This window comes from Stenella coeruleoalba, assembly GCF_951394435.1.
Source record: "Stenella coeruleoalba genome assembly, chromosome: 21".
Lineage (NCBI taxonomy): Eukaryota > Metazoa > Chordata > Mammalia > Artiodactyla > Delphinidae > Stenella > Stenella coeruleoalba.
Genome location: NC_137167.1, coordinates 5933899 through 5958614, shown reverse-complemented (window position 1 = coordinate 5958614; position 24716 = coordinate 5933899). Strand labels below are relative to the sequence as shown.

The following is a 24716-nucleotide window of genomic DNA, read 5'->3' as shown; positions in this document are numbered from 1 at the left end:
CCCATTTGACCATGGTGTATGATCTTTTTAATGTATTGTTGGATTTGGTTTGCTAGTGTTTTGTTGAGGATTTTTGCATCTATGTTCATCAGTGATATTGGCCTGTAATTTTCTTTTTTTGTGGTATCTTTGTCTGATTTTGGTGATGATGGCCTCATGGAATGAGTTTCAGAGTGTTCATCCCTTTACAATTTTTGGGGAATATTTTCAGAAGGTTAGGTGTTAACTCTTCTCTAAATGTTTGATAGAATTCTCCTGTGAAGCCATCTAGTCCTGGACTTTTGTCTGTTGGGAGTTTTTAAATTACAGTTTCAATTTTGGTATTTGTGATTGGTCTGTTCATGTTTTCTATTTCTTCCTGCTTCAGTCTTAGAAGGTGGTACCTTGTCCATTATAGTGATATATACTTTCTTTTAGTAGTCTGTTATGATCCTTTGTATTTCTGTGTTGTCATTTGTAACTTCTCCTTTTTCATTTCTAATTTTATTGATTTGAGCCCTCTCCTTTTTTTCCTCATGAGTATGGCTAAAGCTTTATCAATTTTGTTCATCTTTTCAAAGAACCAGCTTTTAATTTCATTGATCTTTTATTGTTTTCTTTGTTTCTATTTCATTTATTTCTGCCTTGATCTTTGTGATTTCTTTCCTCCTATTAACTTTGGGTTTTGTTTGTTCTTCTTTCTCTAGTTGCTTTAGGTATAAAGTTAGGTTGTTTATTTGAGATTTTTCTTGTTCCCTGAGGGAAGATAGTATTGCTATAAATATGTCTCTTAGAACTGCTTTTGCTCTGTCCCATAGGTTTTGGATCATCGTGTTTTCGTTTTCATTTGTCTCTAGGTATTTTTTGATTTCATCTTTGATTTCTTCAACGAACCATTGGTTGTCTAGTAACATATTGTTTAGCCTCCACGTGTTTGTGGTTTTTGCAGTTTTTTTCTTGTAGTTGATTTCTAATCTCATAGTGTTGTATTCAGAAAAGATGTTTGATATGATTTCAGTTTTCTTAAATTTACTGAGGCTTGCCTTATGGCCCAAGATGTGACCTGTCCTCAAGAATGTTCCATGTGCACTTGAGAAGAATGTGTATTTGCTGCTTTTCGATGAAACACTGTATAGATATCAATTAAGTCCACCTGATCTAATGTGTCACTTAAGGGCTGTGTTTCCTCATTTATTTTTGTGTCTGGATGATCTCTCCATTGATGTAACTGGGGTGTTAAAGTCCCCCACTATTATTGTGTTACTATCAATTTCTCCTTTTATATCTTTTAACATTTGCCTTATATATTGAGGTGCTCCTGTGTTGTGTGCACATATATATATGTACAATTGTTATATCTTTCTCTTGGATTGATCCCTTGATCATTATGTAGTGTCCCTCTTTGTCTCCTGTAACAGTCTTTATTTTAAAGTCTATTTTGTCTGATATGAGTATTGCTATTGCAGCTTCCTTTTGATTTCCATCTGCACGGAGTACCTTTCTCCATCCCCTCACTTTCATTCTGTACAGGTTTCTAGATCTGAAGTGAGTCTCTTGTAAACAGCATATACATGGGTCTTGTTTTTGTATCTGTTCAGCCAGTCTATGTCTTTTGGTTGGAGCATTTAATTCATTTACATTTAAGATAATTACCAATATGTATGTTTTTATTGCCATTTTAAAAATTGTTTTGGATTTTTTTGTAAGCTGTTTTTCTTCCTTTTCTGTTTTGTTCTCTTTTCTTGTGATTTGATGACTATGTTTAGTGTTGTGTTTGGATTCCTTTTTATTTTTTGTGTATATATCTAATGTAGTTTTTTGGTTTATGGTTTCCATGAGGTTTTGATACAGTGGTCTATATATATAAAAGTTTGTTTTAAGTTGGTTGACTTAATTTCAAATGCATTTCCAATATCCTGAATTTGTATTCTCCTCTTCTCATGATTGCTTGTTTGGATATCATATTTTTGTGTGGATGATATCTTGACTATGCTACATGTTTGCCTTTACAGGTGAGCTTTCCCATTTGTTTTCTTTTTTCTAGTTGTTGCCTTTTCTTTTCCGCCTAGAGTTTTTCCTTTAGCATTTGTTGTAAAACTGGTTTGGTGGTGCTGAATTCTTTTGCTTGTCTGTAAAGCTGTTGATTTCTCTGTCAAGTCTGAATGAGAGCCTTGCTGGGTAGAGTATTCTTGGTTATAGGTTTTTCCCTTTCATCACTTTAAATACATTGTGCTATGCCCTTCTGGCCTGCAGAGTTTCTGCTGAAAAATCAGTTGATAATTTTATGGTGATTCCTTTGTATGTTTTTTGTTACTTTTCCTTTGCTGCTTTTAAGATTTTCTCTTTGTCTTTAATTTTTGTCAGTTTGATTAATATGTGTCTCAGCGTGTTCCTCCTTGGTTTTGTCCTGTATGGGACGCTCTGCCCTTCCTGGACTTGGGTGACTTCTTTTCCATATTAGGGAAGTTTTTGGCTCTTATCTCTTTGAATATTTTCTCAGGACCTTTCTCTCTTTTCTCCTTCTGGGACCCCTATAATGCGAATGCTGGTTTGTTTAATGTTGTCCCAGAGGTCTCTTAGACTGTCCTCATTTCTTTTCATTCTTTTTTTCTTTATTCTGTTTTGTGGCAGTGATTTCCACCATTCTGTCTTCCAGCTCACTTATCTGTTCTTCTGCGTCTTTTATCTTGCTATTGATTCCTTCTAGTGTATTTTTCTTTTCAATTATTGTATTGTTCAACTCTCTTCTTTAGATCTTCTTGATCTTTCTTAAACATTTCTTGTATCTTCTCATTCTGTGCCTCCATTCTTTTTTGAAATCTTGTATCATCTTTACTATCATTACTCTGAATTATTTTTTCAGGTAGATTGCCTATCTCCACTTCACTTAGTTGTTTTTCTGGGGTTTTATCTTGTTCCTTTGTCTGGAACATATTCCTCTGCCATCCCATTTTGTCTGACTTTATGTGTTTGTGGTCTCTGTTCCAGAGCCTACAGGATTGTAGTTCTGCTTCCTTCTGGGGTCTACTCCCTGGTGGGTGAGGCTGTTCTAAGAGGCTTGTGCAGGCTTCCTTGTGGGAGGGCCTGGTTCCTGCCTGCAGGTGTGTGGAGCTGGGTCTTTTCCCTCTGGTGGGCATGGACATGTCAAGGGGTGTGTTTAGAGCAGCTTTGGGCTCAACACTACTTTAGGAAGCCTGTTTGCTGATGGGTGGGCTGTGTTTCTGCTCTGTTGGTTGTTGGGCCTGAGGCATCCCAGCACTTGAGCCTACAGGCCATTGGGTGGGGCCAGGTCTTGCTGTCAAATGGCCGCTTCCAGGAGAGCTCACCCCAATGAGTACTCCCAGGTACCTCTCTCACCAGTGTCCATGTCACTGAAGTGAGCCAAAGCCATCCCCCACCTCCCCAGGAAATGCTCCAAGACCAGCAGGTAGGTCTTGCTCAGGCTCTTATGAAGTCACCGCTTTTTCTCTCAGTCCCAGTGCACACAAGAATCTGGGAGGAGAGGCTTCCTTTTCCTGATGAGTAACTCATTGAGACTGCTGGACTCATCCATCCATCATACTCCATGAGGGCCATGGGAGCCTTTCAAATCTGTATCTTCTCTTTTTTTTTAAGTAAGTAAATGTGGCTGTTTTCTTAATTTCTCTTTCTGCTAGTTCATTGTTACTGCATAGAAAGACTATAGATTCCTGTATAATGATTGTGTACCTTGCAACTTTATTGAATAGTTATAACAGGTTTTGGTGGGGTCTTTCAGATTTTCTATATGTAAAACTATGCCATCTGCAAATAGGTCAGTTTTACTTCTTCTTTCTGATTTGGATGCCTTTTATTTCTTTTTCTTGCCTGATTGCTCTTCCGCAAACTGTGTTGAATAAGAGTGTGATAGTGGGCATCTTTGTCTTGTTCTCGATCCTGGAGGGATAGCATTCTATTCTTCAGCATTGAATATAGTGTTTGCTGTGGGTTTGTCATATACGGCCTTTATTATATACATTTTACTGATAGTTTTTATCATACGGATGTTAAATGTTGTCAGAAGCTTTTTCTGCATCTATCGAAATGATCATATGGTTTTTATTCTTCAGTTTGTTAATGTGGTGTATCATGCTAATTGGTTTCTGGATGTTGAACCATTTTTGTGTCCCTGGAATAAATCTCACTTAATCATGGTGTATGATCCTTTTAACGTATTGTTGTATTTGGTTTACTAATGTTTTGTTGAGGATTTTTGCATCTATGTTCATCAGAGATATTAGGCTTTAATGCACTTTTTTGTGTGTTGTACTTCTCTAATTTTGGTAAAAGGGTAAGGTTGGCCTTGTAAAATAAGTTAAGAAGCATTTCTTCCTCCTTAATTTTTTGGGAACAGTTTGAAAAGATTGATACTAAAGCTTCTTTGACTGGTAGAATTCACCTATGTGGCCATTTCACCATGGACTTTTGTTTTTTGGGAGATTTTTAAAGTTACTGATTCAATCTCCTTACTAGTGATTAGTTTATTCAGATTTTCTATTTCTTCATGGTTCAGTCTTGAAATGTTGTATAATTCTGAGAATTTATCCACTTGTATGTTGTTAAAGTTCTTGGCATATAGCAGTTCATTGTATTCTCTCATAATCCTTGTATTTCTAAGGTATCTGTTGTAACTTCTCTTCTTTTGTTTCTGATTTTCTCTGAGTTTCTCTCTTTTTTCTTAGTCTAGCTAAAGGTTTTTCTTTTTTTCCAAGAACCAGCTCTTAGTTTCATCTATCTTCTCTATTGTTTTATTAGTCTCTTTCATTTATTTTTGCTCTGATCTTTATTAATTCCTTTTTTGTCTACTGACTTTTTGCTTCACTTTTTTTTCTTTTTCTAGTTACTTTAGATATGCGTTAGGTTGGTTCTTTGAGATTTTTCTTAATTTCTTGAGGTAATCTGGTGTTGATATAAACTTTCCTTTTAGTACCGCATCCCACAGATTTTGATATGTGGCATTTTCATTTGTCTTCAGGTAATTTTTGACTTCTCCTTTGATTTTTTCTTTGATCCAATAGTTGTTCAAAGAATGGTGTTTAGTCTACACACATTTGTGATTTTCAGAGCTTTCTTCTTGTAGTTGATTTCTTGTTTCATAACATTGTGGTTGGGATAGATGCTTGATATGATTTTAATTTTCTTACATTTATTGAGACTTGTTTTGTTTCTCAACATATGGTCTGTCCTTGAGAAAGTTCCATGTGCACTTGAGAAGAATGTGTATTCTGATGCATTTAGATGGAATGTTCTGTACAAATCTATCAAATCCATCTTGTCTAATGTTTCATTTAAGGCCACTGTTTCCTTTAGGTCTGTTAATAATTGCTTTATATATTTTGGTTCTCCTATGTTTGGTACATACATATTAAATAACTGTTATGTGTTCTTGATGAATTGTTCCTTTTATCATTATATACTGTCCATTTTTGTCTCTTGTTACTCTTTTTGGTTTGAAGTCTATTTTGTCTGTTATGTGTATGGCTACACTCATTTTCTTTTGGCTGCCATTGGAGTGTCCTCTTCCATCCCTTCACTTTGAGCCTGTGTTTGTCTTCAGAGCTAAGATGTATCTTCTGGAAGCAGCATATTATTGGGTCTTGTTTCTTAATCCATTCAGCCACTCTGTGTCTTTTGGTTGGTAAATTCAGTCCATTTACATTTAGGGAGATTATTGATAAATGAGGTCTTCATAATGCTGCTTTTGTTTTCTGGCTGCTTTGTATCTCCATTGTTTCTTTTTTCTTGTATTTCTGTCTGGCATTTTGGTTTGGTGGTTTTCCATGTCTTTGAATTTTATATTTTCTGAAGGTTGAATTTTTTCAGAATATAAAGTAAGTGCTATTTTTCAAAATTAATGAATCCTTAAAATGGGGGAATTTAATTGTATATATATTATACCTCAATAAATTTGATCTAAAAATTTAAGAGTTGGGTAGCACTAAAAAACACACACTTCAAAACAATTATATATACCAACTTTATCACTAAGTCAGAAAGAAAGAGAAAGGCAGTGTATGCATTCAGTCAGTTGGCAGGATGTAGTAGTGCCTTATTTATATAACCATATTCAGCCTCGTCCTAGTAAGAGTTAATATGCATTTTGGAAAAAAGAGTTGAACCCTGATGAATCCTCAAAATTTTTGATTTTCACCTCATAAGGGGTTAAGGCCTTTTTATATAGGTGAGTCCAGTTGATAAAAATGGAGAAACTTGTTGCACAATGTTTAAACATATCTGAATATAAAATCCTGAAGATATAACCTTGAAATATAGAACCTCCCCCCTCCAAATGTTCTCTTATAACATAGCAAAAATCAAAAGGAAATACCATGAAGACATGAATAGGAAAAATAGAAAACTGTAAGTCAGCTTCATTGATTACAATAATGGAATGGATTAAATATTCCCATTAAAATGTGCAAAGGATCTCAAATTAGATGACATTTATGACACAGCTTAACATAAAATGACACTGTTAGGTATAAAACATTTCTTAAAAGACCAGCAAAAATGTGCAAGATTTACCATAAAAAAAGAAAATCAGGGGCTTCCCTGGTGGCACAGTGGTTGAGAGTCCGCCTGCCGATGCAGGGGACGCGGGTTCGTGCCCTGGTCCGGGAAGATCCCACATGCCGCGGAGTGGCTGGGCCTGTGAGCCATGGCCGCTGAGCCTGCGCGTCTGGAGCCTGTGCTCCACAACGGGAGGGGCCGCAACAGTGAGAGGCCCGCATACCGCAAAAAAAACAAAACAAAACAAAAAAGAAAATCAGGATGATATTACTAATAGGTAAAGTTCAGGGTAAAAAAAATGTAGATAGAAGAATTAAAGAAGTATTTTATATTGAATGTTACAGTTCAAGTTAAAGATGAATTTCTAATAATAAGCATTTAGTGCTAAGTGAATTATGTTGAAAGTATAAAAAGAAAACCTTTGGAAGTGATCAGAAGAATTTAACAGAAACCAAAACTATACTGGAGTACATTCAATCATTTCTGTTAGCCTTTAACAGATAGAAAATAAGTGTTAACATATAAAGATCAAATTATTTATCAGCTTGTTTTACTAAACACTTATTGACCTTTGTATCTTATGAATGGGTACCACATACATTCAAATGTCTATAGATATATATAGAAAATACATGCAAATGTAGTCATCTATAGGTCACAAGGAAAACACCAATAGTTTTGTAAAAGCAGAAACCAATTTGCCAGGGGCTTCCCTAGTGGCGCAGTGGTTAAGAATCCACCTGCCAATGCAGGGGACATGGGTTTGAGCCCTGACCCGGGAAGATCCCACATACCGCAGAGCAACTAAGCACGTGTGCCACAACTACCAAGCCTGCGCTCTAGAGCCTGCAAGCCACACCTATTGAGCCCACGTGCCACAACTACTGAAGCCCGTGCACCTAGAGCCTGTGCTCCACAACAAGAGAGGCCACTGCAATGAGAAGCCCACACACCGCAACAAAGAGTAGCCCCTGCTCGCCGCAACCAGAGAAAGCCCATGCACAGCAGCGAAGACCCAACGCAGCCAAAAAGAAAATAAATAAATTTATTTAAAAAAAAACATTTTGCCAGAGCTTTATCACAGTATATTAAAAAAAAGAATAAAAAGAGATAAGGCAAAAATAATAAAATTAAAAAATTAAATACAATTATGAGTAATTTTTCAAGGCAGAAAAGGAAAACTATAGTCTTTAGCTATTTAGAAATTAATGAATTGTATATAGTGTTTTAAAAATTAGGTGGATGTGTATTAATCAGAAGAGGCTAGGTTATGCTCTCATAAGAAACACTCCCCAAATCTTAGTGGCGAAACACAGTTTAAGTTTCATTGATTCAATCAATGCCAACCATGCTCCTGGCTGACTCTCCAGGGCAGCAGTCTTCCATGTGTTGGCTCAGCACTAGAGAATGCTTAGATTTTTTGGCACTTCTAGATTGATAGTTTCTTTTCCAATTGCCAAACCGATAGAAGTGCAGACCAGAGAGACGTGAGCTACAATAAGGAAATACTTCTCAGGAATGGCATGCATCACTTTTGCCCTCATTGCATTGGCCAAAGTGAATCACCTGCCCATGCCTACCTTTAAAAGAAGGGTTCCTGAGTTAGAAGAGAACTGAATATTGGTAAATACAGATAATACCTGTTGCAGAGGATAGTATAAAAACTAAGCAGAGAGGAAATTCATATTCTTCAAATAAGTTGATATTAGAAAAATAAGGAAAAATACTTGATATTTGTTAAGTTGATGATAAACGGAAACATTAAAATGGATAAGTAAATTCACAAACTGTTGAAAAGGCAAATAAGTAGGTAGAAAGTGTAATTAAGCAAAAAGGAAGAAAACAAGTTATGGTGTGAAAAGGGTTAAGATGGTGTAACTGTGTCCTTGGGGGAGATTAAAACAAACAAACAAATGCAAATTTCATGATTTCTCCATTGGAGATAAGAATTTAAATGAAATCATCTCATTGTACACTTTAAAGTTAACGCAATCTTATATGTCAATTATATTTCAAAAAACTGGAAATAAAAAGAATTTGAATGGGTCAGTTGTCAGTGTTAAGTATAGATAGTTTTAAAGGAGAGTTTTAAAAAATGTTTCAGGAAGATAGAATTCATAAGCTAATACAATTCTAGGATGTAGAAAAAACAAGCAACTTAATTTTAGGTAGTGCTTTAATATTTAGTAAGCAACACTCATTTGCTCAGTTATGACAAAGGATGCATGCATGCACATATGACCAACAGGCCCATCGTTCTGAAATCTACAAACTTCTAAACAAAATATTATATTAATTTTGATAGTATATTCATAGAATGTAATGTTTTGATCAAACAGTATAATGATGGTTTAATATTAAGTAAAGTATTAATGAAATGTATTCCATCAGTAGGTCAAAAGACAAAAGTCATTATCATTTTGGGTATGCTTCAAAAAGGCTTTGGATAAAAATTCAACTTCATTTTTAACAAAAGTTTTATAAGTAGGAAGATTTATAAGTCGGTGTTTCTCAACATGATCTAGAATACTCATCTTAAACTGAACACCACTTAATGGTGAAATATTTGAGATTTTCCAGTGAAAACTCAGGAGCAAAGCTCACATTCCTGATATCACCATTGTTTTTTAATATTGTCCTGGCATTTTTAAGCAGTTAGAAATAGAAAGAGCTTATTGGAATTAAGAAGCATGAGTAACATGAGTTAACGTGGTGATATCAGAGGATGTAACCTAACACAGTATCCATGATCACTTCAACAGTGAACCTTTTATTAAAGATTTTTCCCTCTTTATGCATATAGTTTTTGGTTTGTGATTATATGTATTATTTTAGAAATAAGTATATTTTGAAATAACATTTAAAAAATTTATGATTCAATTTTTATAAATAATGCTACAAGTGCATTAAACATTTAAATATTTTAAATGTTATCAAATATTTTTATTTATCTCATATAGATAAAGTTATACATTTAATTAATTTATTTAAATAAATTATTATTTATACATTTACACATACAAATGTAAATATGCATTTCCTGGATTTCAGTTGGAATGTAGCCCTCTGGCTAGTTTAGTATATAGCATATTATAGATATAAAGGCTGTGTGGTATATTAATGGTATCCACTATTTTTTAATAATAATTTATCTTTTTCAGTTTGATTACATGGGCTCTGATGTAAAAATTGTAACACAGAAGGTTATTCAGATCATTGGCTTTGTTAACACTGTAAGTATTTTAAAACTACTTTTTAAATATATTCTGTAAGAGTATAGGTAATATGTATTGATATATATAGTATTTTGCTGTGCTGTTGAAGAGTTTCCACATTCAAAATATTGAATTAAAAAAAAATTTTAAAAATATTAAATTAAATGTCTTAAATATACCTTTACAAAAATTTAATATAATGTTCAAATTTATTTTTAAAATTTTATTTATTTTCTCCATTTAGATGCTTACCCAGTTAAAACTGACTGTTAGAATATCTTCCATAGAGATTTGGTCAAACAAAAACAAAATTTCTACTACAAGACATCCTAATCATATATTATATAAATTTTTAGAATGGAAAACCGAATTTCTCTCCCAACCTCATCATACTGCATACTTATTTGCGTGAGTATAGTATTTCATATTTGTATAAAGAAATAACCCAAAGTGATTTTATATGTTAATTATGAAAAACAAGCATTTACTTAATGTATACTGAGTTCTGTAAATTTGGTAGACACCATGGGATGGGAAGAAAATGTAGGTTAACCTCTTTGTCCTCAAGTAGCTAATGTGAGGTAAGACTTAAAATCTTTTATCAAATGACATAAAATTACCTGAAAGAAGTAAAATTACATAAAAGTTTTGAAATAACTAAAGGAGGTTAATTATGAGTGATACAATTTTTTGATGTCTCTTGGCTAGTAAACTTTTACTACCTATTATCTCTACATTCTTGTGTCTGATCTGATTATCATTAATAATACCACTGAAATGTAATTATGAGGAAAATTGTTATTTTTTTAGCTTCCAGAAAAGTCCTACTTTTATAGGAGCCACACATCCTGCAAAAATATGTGATAAGAATTTTGCTGGAGGAGTTGCTTTGGTATGTAATTACTATCAAATTTGCTCTCATTATTTTCATGTTTCAAAATTTCCTAAATATTTTAAAGCAAGAATATATATATATTACTTAGTTTATTCTTCCTTTAATACTATTTTTATTACTAATTAAGAGTATAAAAATTAAACTGTATATATTTGTTTTAAAAATCAGAATATTTTTAAAGTCAACTGATCATAATTTCATATTGTTTTAAAAAACATTTGGCCTTTGTAAGTCTGTTTAATTGTTTTGAGCAGTGGTATGCTTGCATCAGTAGTTATTATATAATCAGTGTGATTTTAATTATTAAACATTTTCCTCAAAATAAATAAAAATAAATAAAAATAAATATCAAAATATTAAATAAATATCAAATAAAAAATAAATATCAAAAAAATAAAATCAGTATTTTCCTCAAAATTAATAATTGGTATACATTCATGTACTTTTTGTTAAGTGACGTTCATTGTATTATTGTTTCAAGGTAACTTTTATTATTGCATTCAATTCTTTATTATGTTTGTGAGGAGCAGACTGTTGTAGGAAGGAACAGCCATCAAATATTCATAATCTACTGTTTTCTGGAAAGTGGGAATGACCTTTTTCTACAGTTATGTTCTTTTTACAACAAGCTATATAAAATGTAGCAAGGGGAGCGAACTTGACAGTGTTTCAGAAAAATAAGGCTACACTATGATTTTTATACTGACCCATTTGTATATTTAGTTGACTTTTAGTAGCATGTACAGTGATTCAAATTGTCATTGATAGATTAGACAGAATTAAAATCTGTACTGGTGTGTACTTGCTACCATTAGTATAAAAGACATATTGATTGATTAGATAAATCTAAAACCATTTCTAGGGGTTATTTGTCACCATGGCTAAAGAAGAATCAGATATTCCCTAGGAATTTGTTTTATTCTCAGTCCTTGCTGTTGGTCCTCTTTCAGCCAAAGCCTCAGGAAAGACTGTCAGCAATTGTCCAGGTCTTTGTCACTATTGTGAATCCTCCTGAAAACAATGTTTCTTTGCTGAGAACTAATGTTTAGATCATGTGTGTGTGAAGAAAATAAAGCAGATGATAGGAATTATTGAATATAAGTGGTTAGTATGTGTTTTCCTGGTGCCATTCTTCAGACTTTAAGTTTGATTGGAATTTTTGTAATAAAAATTTGTAACGGAAAAATATATAAAAAGCCAGTATAAAATTAAAATACAACTATCAATATAAAAATACATTTTTTGTTTATTCCAACAACAAAGAGTATGAAGATTAAATTTTAAAATGATAGACACCAATCATAATATTGTAAAATTTTCTTTTTAGGTTAAGAATCAATTCCTTGAATATGGTAGCTTTGTTAAATATTTTGAAATCAGGTAGTTAAAGCTATCCAACTTTGTGCTTTGTCAATACTATGTATGTCTATATATAACTTTGCATTTTCTTATAGATTTTAGAATCAGGTTGTCTAGTTCTACACATACACAAAAGCTTACTTAGGTTTTGATTGGGATGGTGTGTAATTTATGAATCAATTAGGGGAGAATTGATATCTTAATAATGTTGGATCTTCCAGTCCACCAACATGATTTATCTCTCCGTTAATTCAGGTCTTTTAAAAATTCTCTGTGGAGGTTTAATACATATACTGCTAAAATTATTCTTAGGTATTTTATATGCTCTGATGCTATTGCAACTGGTCTTGATCATTTAAGTTCATCTTCCAGTTTCTCACTGCTAGTGTATATCAGTATATGGCCAGTTTTTATATATTTTTGTAAATATCCAGTAACCTTGCTGAACTTACATTATGAGATTGTTGATCTAAAACAAATAGACTGCCAGATTTCTCCAGAAATGATGGGTTTACTCAGAATCAGCAGAGAATTATGATTTGGGGTCTGCAACCATGTTTAGCCAGGTGCAGATCCTCTCATGGCAAGGGAAACAACACTTTTATAAAGGAGAAAAAGAAAGTTGAAGGGAGCTATAGTAAACAAAGTGTCCATGGCTTTTTATTGGCTGAGTCCTTGCCAGGAAAGGAGAAGAGAAGTCTTTCTTTTTCCTGTTGGGTTCTGCTATCCTCCAGGCTGTGAGAGTTCCCCTTCTGGTAGCCCGACTCTAATTGAGGTTTCTGTTTATTATTTTTTACAAGACCCACTCTTTTTTCCAGTTTTACTGAGATACAACTGATATATAACATTGTGTAAGTTTAAGGTGTACAGTGTAATGATTTGATATATGTATATATTGCAGAATGATTGCCACAATAAGGTTATATATATATGTATATATTTGATAATCCGTCATCTCACATGGTTACCATTTGTGTGTGTGTTGAGACACTTTAAGACCTACTCTTTTAGCAGCTTTCAAATATTCAATACAGTATTGTTAACTATAGTTACATTGTATCCCCAGGTTAGAAATTTGTACCATTTGACCACTTTCACTCATTCCCACCCCCAACTCTCGCCCTGGCAACCACCAATCTGTTCTCTGTTTCTATGAGTTCGGTTGTTTTAGATTCCACCTACTGAGATCATGTAGTATTTGTCTTTCTCTGTCTGACTTATTTCACTTAGAGTAATGCCCTCTGACTTCATCCATGTTGTGTCAAATGACAGGATTTCCTTCTTTTTTTTATGACTGAATAATATTCATATATACATGATTATTAAACACATACATCTCACAAATTATCTGCTCATTAGTCAGTGGACACTTAGGTTGTTTCCATATCTTGGCTGTTGTGAATAATCTGCAGTGAACATGGGGTGCAAAGACCTATTTGAGACAGTGATTTCATTTCCTCAGATATATACTTAGAAGTGGAATTGCTGATTCATATGATAGTTCTATATTTAATTTTTTTCAGGAAACTCCACACTGTTTTCTATAGTGGTTGTACTGATTTACATTCCCACCAACAGTGCACATGGGTTCCAGTCTCTCCACATCCTTGCCAGCATTTGTTATCTCTTATCTTTTTGATGATAGCCATTCTAACAGGTGTGAGGTGATCTCACTTGTGGTTTTGATTTGCATTTCTCTGATGATTAGTGATGTTGAGCATCTTTTCATGTACCTGTTGGCCACTTGAATATCCTCTTTGGAGAAATAGGTCCTCTGACCATTTCTTAATAAGATAATTTAGTTCTTGCTAGTGAGTTATATGACTTCTTAATATACTTTGGATATTAACCTCTTATCATATATATAGTTTGTAAATATTTTCTCCCATTCTGTAGTTGCCTTTTCATTTTGATCAGTTCTTTTGCTGTGCAGAACCCTTATATTGCTGTAGTCCCACTTGTTTATTTTTGCCTTTGTTTGTGGTTTTGTTGTCATAGTTATAAAATCATTGCCAAGACCAATGTCAAGAAGATTTTTCACTGTTTTCTTCCAAGAATTTTATGATTTCACTTCTTACCTATAGGTGTTTAGCCCATGTTGAGTTAATTTTTGTGAATAGTGTAATACAAGGGTCCAGTTCATTATTTACGTGTGAATATCCAGTTTTCCCGACACTTGCTTTTATGCCAGGACCATACTTTTTGATTACTATAGCCTTTTAATATAGGTTGAAAACAGGAACTGCGATGCTTCCAGCTTTGTTTTTCTTTCTCAGGATTGCTTTGGCCACTTGGAGTCTTTTGTGGTTTCATACAAATTTTAAGATTGTTTTCTGTATTTTTATGAAAAAATGTCATTAGAATTTTGAGAGGGATTGCATTGAATCTATAGATGGCTTTGGGTAATATGCATATTTTAACAATATTAATTTTTCCAGTCCGTGGGATATCTTTCCATTTATTTGTGTCCTTTTCCCTTCCTTCCTTCCTTCCTTCCTTCCTTTCTTTCTTTCTTTTCTTTCTTTCTCCTTTCCTTCCTTCCTTATTTTCTTTCTTTCTTTCTTTCCCTCACGGCTCATGGGATCTTAGTTTCCTGACCAGGGATCGAACCCAGGCCCCCTGTAGTGGAAGCACAGAGTCCTAACCACTGGACCACCAGATAATTCCCTCTTTTTCACTTTCTTTCATCACAGTCTTATAGTTTTCTTTGTGCAAATCATTTTGTTGTTTTATTGCTGTTGTAAATGGGATTGATTTATTTCGTTATATTCTGTTAATTCATTGTTAATATATCAAAACACAATATATCAGTTTGTACGTTGGTATTGTATTGTGAAACTTTATTGAATTTGTTTATTCTAATAGTTTTTTTGTGAAGTCTTTAGGATTTTCTCCATAAAAGATTATGTCATCAGCAAACAGAAATAATTTTACTTCTTCCTTTCTGATTTGGTTGCCTTTTATACCCTTTTCTTTCCTGGTTGCTCTGGCTAACTATGTTGAATAAGAATGGTGAGAGTGGGCACCCTTGTCTTGATCTTTATCTTAGAGGAAAAGATTTACCTTTCACCTTTGAGTATGATGTTAGCCATAGGTTTGTTGTATATGATCTTTATTATGTTGAGGTACATTCCTTCTATTCCCAATGTTTATCATGAAGGAATGTTGAAATTTGTCAGATGCTTTTTTGGCATCTGTTGAGATGATCATATGATTCTCTTCTTTCATTCTATTCATGTGGTGCCTCATATTCATTTATTTTTATATGTTGAACCATTTTTGCATTGCTGGGATGCATCCCACTTGACCTTGGTATATGATCCTTTTAACATGCTTGAATTTGGTTTGCTAGTAGTTTGTTGATAATTTTTGCATTTGTATTCATTAAGGATATTGGCCTATAGTTTTCTTTCCTTGTAGTGTCCTTATCTGGCTCTGGTATTAGGGCAGTAATAGACTCTTAAAATGAGTTTGGGGGTGTTATGTCATCTTCAATTTTTTGGAAGATTTTGAGAAGGATTAGCATTAATTATTCATTAAATGTTTGGTAGAATTAACCAGTGAAACAGTCTGGTCCTGGGCTTTTCTTTTTTTGGGGGGCGTTTGCTTACTGATTCAACTCATTAGTGGTCTGTTCAGATTTTCGAGTTATACAGGATTCAGTATTGGTAGATTGTATGTTTCTAAGAAGTTACCCATTTCTTCTGGGTTATCCAGTTTGTTGGTGTTTGATCATAGTAGTTTCTTATGATTACTTGTAATTTTGTATTATAAGCTGTAATTCTCCTCTTGCATTTATAATTTTATTTACTTGAGTTCTCTTTAGCTAAAGTTTTGTCAATTTTGTTTATCTTTTCAAAGAAAAAATTGTTAATTTAAAATTTTTAAAATTGATTTCCTATTCTCTATCTCAGTTATTTCTGTGCTAATCTTTACTATGGTTTTGCTTTTGCTAATTCTGGGCTTGATTTGTTCTTTCTTCTACTTCCTTGAACAGTAGAATTAGGTTATTCAAGATCTTTCTCTTTTTTTAAAAATTAATTTTTATTGGAGTATAGTTGATTTACAGTCTTGTGTTTCTGCTGTACAGCAATGTGAATCAGCTACACGTATACATATATCCACTCTTTTTTAGATTCTATTCCCATATAGGTCATTACAGAGTATTGAGTAGAGTTCCCTGTGTTATACAGTAGGTTCGTATTAGTTATATATTCTATATATAGTAGTGTGTATATGCCAAGCACATATTCCCAGTTTGTCACACCCCTGTTTCCTGCTTGGTAACCATAAGTTTCTTTTCTACATCTGTGACTCTCTTTCTGTTTTATAAACAAGTTAATTTTTACCATTTTTTTAGATTCCACATATAAGCGATATCATATGATATTTGTCTTTCTCTGTCTGACTTACTTCACTTAGTATGACAATCTCTAGGTCCATCCATGTCACTACAAATGGCATTATTTCATCCTTTTTATGGCTGAGTAGTATTTCGTTGTATATACGTACCAAATGTTCTTTATCCATTCCTCTGTCGGTGGACATTTAGGTTGTTTCCACGTCCTGGCTATTGTAAATAGTGTTGCAATGAACATCAGAGTGCATGTATCTTTCCGAATTATGGTTTTCTCTGGATAGATACCTAGGATTGGGATTGCTGGGTAGCTCTCTCTCTCTTTTTTTTTTAAGGAACTTCCATACTCTTCTCCTTAGTGGTTTTACCAATTTGTATTCCCGCCAACAATGTAGGAGGGTTCCCTTTTCTCCAAACCCTCTCCTGCATTTACTGTTTGTAGACTTTTTAATGATGGCCATTCTGACTGGTGTGAAGTGATACCTCTTTGCAGTTTTGATTTGCATTTCTCTAATAATTTGCAACGTTGAGCGTCTCCTCATGTGCCTGTTGTGCCTGTATATCTTCTTTGGAGAACTGTCTACTTAGATCTTCTGCCAATTTTTTGATTGTGTTGTTTGTTTTTTTGATATTGAGCTGCCTGAGCTGTTTGTATATTTTGGAGATTAATCCCTTCTCGGTTGCTTCATTTGAAAATATTTTCTCTCATTCTGTGCATTGTCATTTAGTTTTGTATATGGTTTCCTTTGCTGTTTAAAAGCTTTTAAGTTTAATTAGGTCCCATATGTGTACTTTTGTTTTTATTTTCATTACGCCAGGAAGTGGATCAAAAAAGATCTTGCTGCAATTTGTGTCAGAGTGTGTTCTGCTTATGATTTCCTCCAAGAGTTTTATAGTATTTGTCCTTACATTTAGGTCTTTAACCCATTTTATTTTTGTGTATGATGTTAGGGAGTGTTCTAATTTCATTCTTTTACATGTAGCTGTCCAGTTTTCCCAGCACCACTTATTGAAGAGACTTGTCTTTTCTCCATTGTATATTTTTGCCTCCTTTGTCATAGGTTAGGTGACCATAGGTGCATGGGTTTATCTGTGGACTTTCTATCCAGTTCCATTGATCTATATTTCTGTTTTTGTAGCAGTATCATTACTATAGCTTTTTTTGTATAGTCTGAAATCAGGGAGGCTGATTCCTCCAGCTCCATTTTTCTTTGTCAAGATTGCTTTGGCTATTCAGGGTCTTTTGTGTTTCCATATAAATTGTAAAATTTCTTGTTCTAGTTCTGTGAAAAATGCCACCGGTAATTTGTCTAAGTTTCTCTGTGGTCTCCTTTCCACAGGCTGCAGGACCCTAGTTTCTGTTGCTTCTGGTGTCTGCACCCTGTTGGGTGAGATTGGTCCAGGGGCTTTTGCAGGCTTCCTGGTGGGAGGGACTGTTGCCTGCCCTCTGGTGGGTGGAGCTGGGTCTTGTTTCTCTGACGGGCAGGGCCATGTTAAGGGGTGTGTTTTGAGGTGGCTGTGAGCTCAGTACAACTTTGGGCAGACTGTCTTCTGATGGGTGGAGCTGTGTTCCTATCTTGATAGTTGTTTGGCCTGAGGCTTTCCAGCACTGGAGCCTGCAATTTGTTGGATGGGGCCGGGTCTTGTTGCTGAAATGTGGACTTCCGAGAGAGCTCACTCCAGTCAGTATTCCCTGGGGCTTCCACTACCTGTGTCCTTGCCCTCACAGTGAACTATAGTCGACCTTGCCTCCCTAGGAGACCCTCCAAGACCCCTAGGTAGATGTAGCCCAGATTCCTGTGGAGGTACTGCTTTGTGCTGGGTCCCAGTGCACTTGAGACCTTGTGTGCCCCCTCCAAGAGTGGAGTCTCTCTTTCCCGCAGCCCTGTGGGGCTCCTGCACTCAAGCCCTGCTGGCCTTCAAGGCTAGAGGCTCTGGTGGTTCTTCCACCCGATGCCAGACCCTGAGACTGTGTTGGAGGGCTATTTTACATGGGAACGTCCCTGTGTAGCCTGTGTGGATTTAATATTTTTTGGTGCGAGGGTTGTTTTTCATATAGATGTCTTCCATCTCTTTCCTCAGTGTATGCTGGCCATGTTTACAGGAGGTGTGACTGGTGTTGTGGTGACCAGAGCCTGCACTGGATATTGTGCAGGGTCTCCCCTTTGCTCTGTGGTTGCCACTGCCCTGGTAGGGCAGGGTCTGCTCCCTAGTTGTTAGGTAGAGCCCCCAGATCTGCTTCTTAGCTGTGTTTCTGATCCATGATGTGAGGTAGGCAGGTTTGGAGCACTCCTGCTGGGAGGGAAGCCACTGAGTATTCCTCCTCTGTAGCTGTTCACCTGCGGGTGTGATCTGTTGTGTCACCTTTCACCCGTTGTGCGAGCTCACGAGTTACACTGTTGTTGGCACTGCTCTCGGCCCCACCTTAACTGTGGGTGTGCCGGCAGTTGGCCCTGGTGTCTCTCGGACGTTGTTTTCACCAGGCCACCCGAGTAGATCCACTGAAGTCAGGCCCCAGGACTGCAGTAATCATGGATCTGGACCAGCTGTGGGTGCTACGGGGACAGGTCAGATTCTGGCCTGCCCCAGCCCCCCACGTGTACGTGCCCACAAAGCCTACAGCTGCTAAAGCTGGACCCGTCTTGGCTGCAGGAGCGCTCGTCCATTCAGATGTTCTGTAGGTACTGAGTTTGCAAAGCTGGTCACAGGAGAGTCAATTTGCAGTTTGCTCAGCTGCAAGGAGAGATTTCAGCTTTTCTTCCTTAGTTGCACAACCCCTGGGGTACAGCTGTGGTTTCAGCCCACCTCTATGTGTGGGCCACCCACAGGGGTCTGCTCCTGAGACTGCCCTGGAGCACACGAGTTCACCCCAGTGAGAAGGGGGCATGGAGGTGGCAGCAGCTGGGGTCGCAGGAGCCCTTGTGGGGTCCCTGCAGGGACGGGGCCAGCAGCGATGGGATGTGCGGGGGAGCCAGCGGCCACAGGTGTGAGAGAGCTGGCCCTGGCAGGGGCCCTTCCTAGTGCCTGGGGAGTCAGGGCCAGCACGTGGGTAGTGAGGCTGCAATGGCGGCCCTGCCCCTTGTGAGTCACTCAACAATGGCGCTTCGCTTCCACGGCCGTTGGTGTTTTCTCCACAAGAATTACTGGTTGCAGACTTCCTCATTCCCACCGCTCAGGCTATTTACTCACAGCCGGAGCAGTGCCCTCCCCCGGTCTGCTCTCCAAACCCTATGTTCCAGCACCTATCCCCCATCTGCACCAGCGGACACATGTCTCAGGCTGGCATGCGCAGGGCTGTGGCATGGACCATCTGTGTAGGTCTCACTCTGTCCTGCCTGCCACAGACTGGTTGCTGCACTCTCCTCCAGTAGCCCCCGAAGCTCCCCTTCTGTCCCAATGATGTCCCTGCTGAGGGGCTTCCCTTGGATGTGAGAACCTCTCCTCTCCTTCAGCTCCCCTCACAGGGGTTCAGGTCCCATCCTGCTTCCTCTCCTCTTCCTTTTCCCTTCTTTCTTTTGTCCTACCCGGTTACACGGGGATCTTTCTTGTCTTTTTAGGTGTCCGAGGTCCTCTGCTAGTGTGCAGCCAGTGCTCTGTGAGAATTGTTCCATTGGTAGATGTATTCTTGATGCATTTGCAGGGAGAGACGAATCCCACGTCCTACTGCTCCTCTACCATCTTGACTCTCTAGAGATCTTTATTTTTTCTTGATGTATGCATTTATTGCTATTAACATCCCTCCTATAATTGCTTTTGCTGCATCCCTTAAGTGTTGATATATTGTCTTTCCATTTGCATTTGTCTCAAGATTTAAAAAAAAATTCTCCTTTCCTCTTTTTTTTTTTTATCAATTTGTTATTTGGAGTGTGTTGCTCAGTTTCCATGTATTTGTAAGTTTTCAAGCTTTCTTCCTGCTATTAATTTCTAGTTCATTTCCATTGTGTTCATAAAAGATACTTGATATAATTTTGATACTCTTGTTTTGTGGCCTAACATGTGATCTAATCTAGAAAATATTCTCTGTGCAATTGAGAAGAATGTGCATTCTGCTGCCAGATTGAATGTTCCATATATATGTCTCTTAGGTCGATGTGGTGTATAGTGTTGTTCCAGCCCACTGTTTCCTTCATGATTTTCTGTCTGGATGATCTGTCTACCATAGAAAGTGAGGTATTAAAATCCCTGACAGTTATTGTATTACTGTTTGTTACCCCTTTTAGTTTTTTGTATTTGCTTAATATATTTAGGTGCTATGATATTGGGTGCATAAATAATTACAATTTTAAAATCTCCTTGATGAATTGATACCTTTACCATTATATAATGACCTTCTTTGTCTATTTTGGCCATATTTAGCTTAAAGTCTATTTTGTGTATTATAAGTATAGCTCTCCCTCCATTCTTCTGCTTACCATTTCCTTGAATATTTTTTCCATCTCTTCACTTTATGTATATATTCTTAAAGCTAAGTGAGTTTCTTGTGGGCAGCATATCATTGGATTTTCAAAAATCCATTTAGCCATTACGTGTCTTTTGATTGGAGAATTTAATCCATTTATGCTTAAAGTAATTATTGATTGGTAAGAGCTTACTATTGCCATTTTGTTAATTGTTTTCTGACTGTTTTGCCTATTTCTTGTTTCTGCTCTTGCTGTCTTCCTTTGTGACTTGATGAGTTTTTGTAGTGGTATGGCTTGACCTCTTTTTCATAATATTTTGTGTACCCACTACAGATTTTCCCCTTTTGGTTACCATGAGGCTTACATAAAATACATTGATAGCATCTTATATTCAGCTGATAACAACTTAACTTTAATAGCAAGCAGAAACTTTATTCTTTTACTTTCCCGCAATCGCATTTTAAGTTTATTGGTGTTAAAATTTACATCTTTTTTATATTGTGTATACAATAATAAATTGTTTTAGTTATGGTTATTTTTAACATGTTTGTAAACTTTTAAATGAGAGTTGTAAGTGAATTATGTATTTCCATTACCATATTAGAGAATACTTTGACTCTATATTTACCATTACCACTGAGTTTTATACATTTGTATGTTTTTATGATGTTACTTAGCATCCTTTTGTTTCTGCTTGAAGAATTCCTCTTTGCGTTTCTTGTGAGACAGGTCTAGTGGTGATGAAATCCCTCAGCTTTGGTTTTTGAGAAAATCTTAAATTTCTTAAGGACAGCTTTGGCTGGTGTAGTATCTTGGTTAACAGTCATCTTTTCTTTCAGTGTTTTGAATATATCATCCCACTCTCTGTGGACTTACGAAGTTTTTGCTGAGAAATCCAGTTATGGAGATTCCCTTTTCATGTGACAAGTTGCTTTTCGTTTGCTGCTTTCTTTTGACAATTTTATCATGATGTGCCTTGGTGTAACCCTTTTTGGATTCAACATAGTTGGTCCTTTTGGGCCTCGTGAATCTAGATGTCTGTTTCTCTCCCAATGTTGGTAGTGTCATGGATATGCGGGGCTTGCTACTATGCGGGGCTCTCTATTTGGGTGAGGGCACTACTTGTGCTCTGTGGTCAGCAGACTTGTCACTGGCTAGACACTGTGGCTGAGTGAGCCTGCTGGCTGGGCTCTGCATTCAAGCAGGTCTACTGGGTGTGCTCTCTGATTAGGTTGGGCTGCTGGCTCTGCTGCATGGTCAGGTGGGCCTTCACTAACTGTGCTCTGCAATCACATCTGGTCAGACGAGGTCATAGGCTGTGTTTCCTTTTAAGGTGGTGCCACTGTTTGGACTCTGCCATTGGATAGGGCCATGGCTGGGCTCCACAATCATTCCTGGTCTGATGAGTTGTAAGTGTCTGCTCAGTGACTGGATCGTGCCACTGGCAGTACTTTGTAGAGCTCTAGGCAGGGCTTTGTGGTTGACAAGGCCTTAGGCTGTGCTCTGAAATTAGGTGAGGCCCAAGCTATACCCCTAAGTTTGCAGGGCCCCAGGTTAGACCTCATGATCAGGTAGGTCTCTGGCTGTGCTGTGCTGTTGGACAAGGTCCCTGGGCAGGCACTCTTGTCAGGAGGGGCTTCCAGAGTGCAGCCTCTAGAGACTGCACTGCGCATCAGAGCAGGGTCATTGTCTAGGCTTCTGCATTGGGTGGGCCTGTAGGCTATGTTCCACAATTGGGCAGAGTCACTAGCTAGGCTCCCTGCCTGGTTGAATCTGCAGGCTTTGTTCAGCAGTCAGGCAAGACGATAGGCTGGAGCTGGCCATTAGGCTCTGCTTTGCTGCTAGCAGATACCATGGGCTGGGCTTCAAGGATATCTTTGGTCATTGTTCAGGCTCTCTTATTATACAGGGCCATAGGCTATACTTAACTGTTGGCAGGACGGCTGACTTGGCTCTCTGCTCAAGCATGGCTATAGGATGGGGTCCAGGGCTGGTATGGTTTGGCTTATTGCCTGGGCACTCAAATTAGGCAGAACTGCCAACCAAGCTCCCTGGCTAGACAGGGCCACTGGCTCAGCTCTAAAGATGGGCAGAGCCACTGGCTGGGATCTCTGCTCAGGCACTGCTGCAAGCAGAACTGTGATCTGCCAAGATCTGTGCACTGGTTGCTATACACCTGTCCCCCCTCTTCTCCCATCTCTAGCTAATTACCAGTGGTCAAGCCCCACAGATTCCCCCAGTGATCCTGTGAGGTTCGACCTCATTGAATCTCCTAGGAAGTGTTCCACAATGCTGTGGGAGCTGGATTTCCAGCTTGGGCTCTTGTTTCCTCATTGGAGGATTTGTAGGTCTGGGGGGCCCTCTTGGTGCAGTGCCTGGGGAAGGCAATGTAGTCAGAGTGGAGCCATTCCTTTTTTCTTTCTCATGCTCCGCTTACCCTTCTAATGTGGTCTTTCTTAGTCTGTGCTCCAGGGACATGCTTCAGCCTCACCCCCAGGTTCTGGGATTTTCACAGTGGTGTCTTATTTAAGGATAGTTGTTAGTTGGTCTTCTTGTGAGGGGGACTGAAGTCAGGGATGTCTCCATTTTGATGACATCACTATCTTTCTGGGGGGCATATTCCTTTAGGTTTTCATTAAACGCCCTCATGTCTGTGAACAGTTTTACTGCTTCTTTCGCATTCTTTATTTACCTTGCTTGGACTTCCAGGGCAGTGTTTAATAGAAATGATGAGAAAGGACATCCTTGTGTTGCTCCTGAACTCACCAGTGAAACAGTGTAGGAAAGGAGCTTTCTTTGTGGGAAATTTTTAAATTTAGAAATCAGTTTATTGCACGGTTATGGGTATATTCAATTTGTTTATATATTCCTGTGTAAGTGCTCGTGAGTTATGTTTTTCAAGGGATGTGTGTATTTCATCTGTGTAATCAACTTGATCGGTATACATTGCTCGTAGTATTCTCTTATTCTGTGGTTGGATCTGTAGTGATATTTCTCCTCTTCCTCATCCTACTTTTAGATTGGTTTCCTGGAGGTTTATCAACTCTTTAATTTTTTCAAAGGACCAAATTATGACTTTGTTGATTCTTTCTGATGTTTGTTTTCTACTTAATTGACTCTTTCTCTTTATTAATTTCTTTCTTCTAATTTGTTTGGATTTATAATGTTTTTTTTCCTGGCTTTTAAAAACAGAAATTTAGATTATAGATTTATTTTAAATCTTTAGAAACTATAGAGATTTAAAGCTATGAATTCTTTTTTGTGTAAAATTAGCTGTATTCTGGATATTTTGATGCTTTCTAATTGTTCAAAGTACTTTCTTATTTCCCTTTCATTTCTCATTTGGCTTATGAGATTTACATGTGTGTTGCTAAATTTCTAAATATTTGTGCATTATCTTTTTGCTGACTTTTCATACTTTAATTCACTTGTCAGAGAATATACTTTGTACTACTTTAATCCTTTTTCATTTATTCAGACTTGCTTTATGCCCTAGCATATAGTGTATGTTGGCCTATTTTTTCAACTGTGCTTGAGAAAAATGTGTATTCATCCTGCAGTTGTTAGGTATAGTATTCTAGAAATATTTACTATGTCTAGTTGGTTGACAGTGTTTCTGACTTTTGTCAACTTGTTCTCTCAACTAGTGAGATATTAGTGTGAAAGGCTCTAATTAATGTGGATTTACCTGTTTTTCCAATTAGTTCTATCAATTTCTGATTCATACTTGGAAGCTTTAATTTTAAGTGTATAAATATTTAGGATGGCTACATATTCTTGATACATTGACTCTTTTTTTTCATTGTGAAATGTAACATCAGTACAACATCATCAACTTTATGATGCTTGCATGGTATATAAATATTTTCCACCTTTTTACTTCTAACTACCACTACCATTTACCACTTTATACTTAGAGTGCCTCTTCTATAATCAGTGCATCTGTTTTTATTGTTACATTTGTTTTGTCAAATCCATCCTGA

At 36.8% G+C, this 24716-nt stretch overlaps 1 protein-coding gene across 1 annotated transcript in view; it reads left to right on the top strand.

Moving 5' to 3' along the window:
- The window catches only part of LOC307179583 (disintegrin and metalloproteinase domain-containing protein 5-like), a 129895-nt gene that overhangs the window by 16835 nt on the left and 88344 nt on the right, over positions 1-24716 (top strand). Inside the window, exons 8-10 of the mRNA XM_079908939.1 lie at positions 9669-9740; positions 9967-10130; positions 10533-10614. Coding sequence (XP_079765065.1) covers positions 9669-9740; positions 9967-10130; positions 10533-10614 — 318 coding nt within the window. The remainder of the gene's footprint in view (positions 1-9668; positions 9741-9966; positions 10131-10532; positions 10615-24716) is intronic.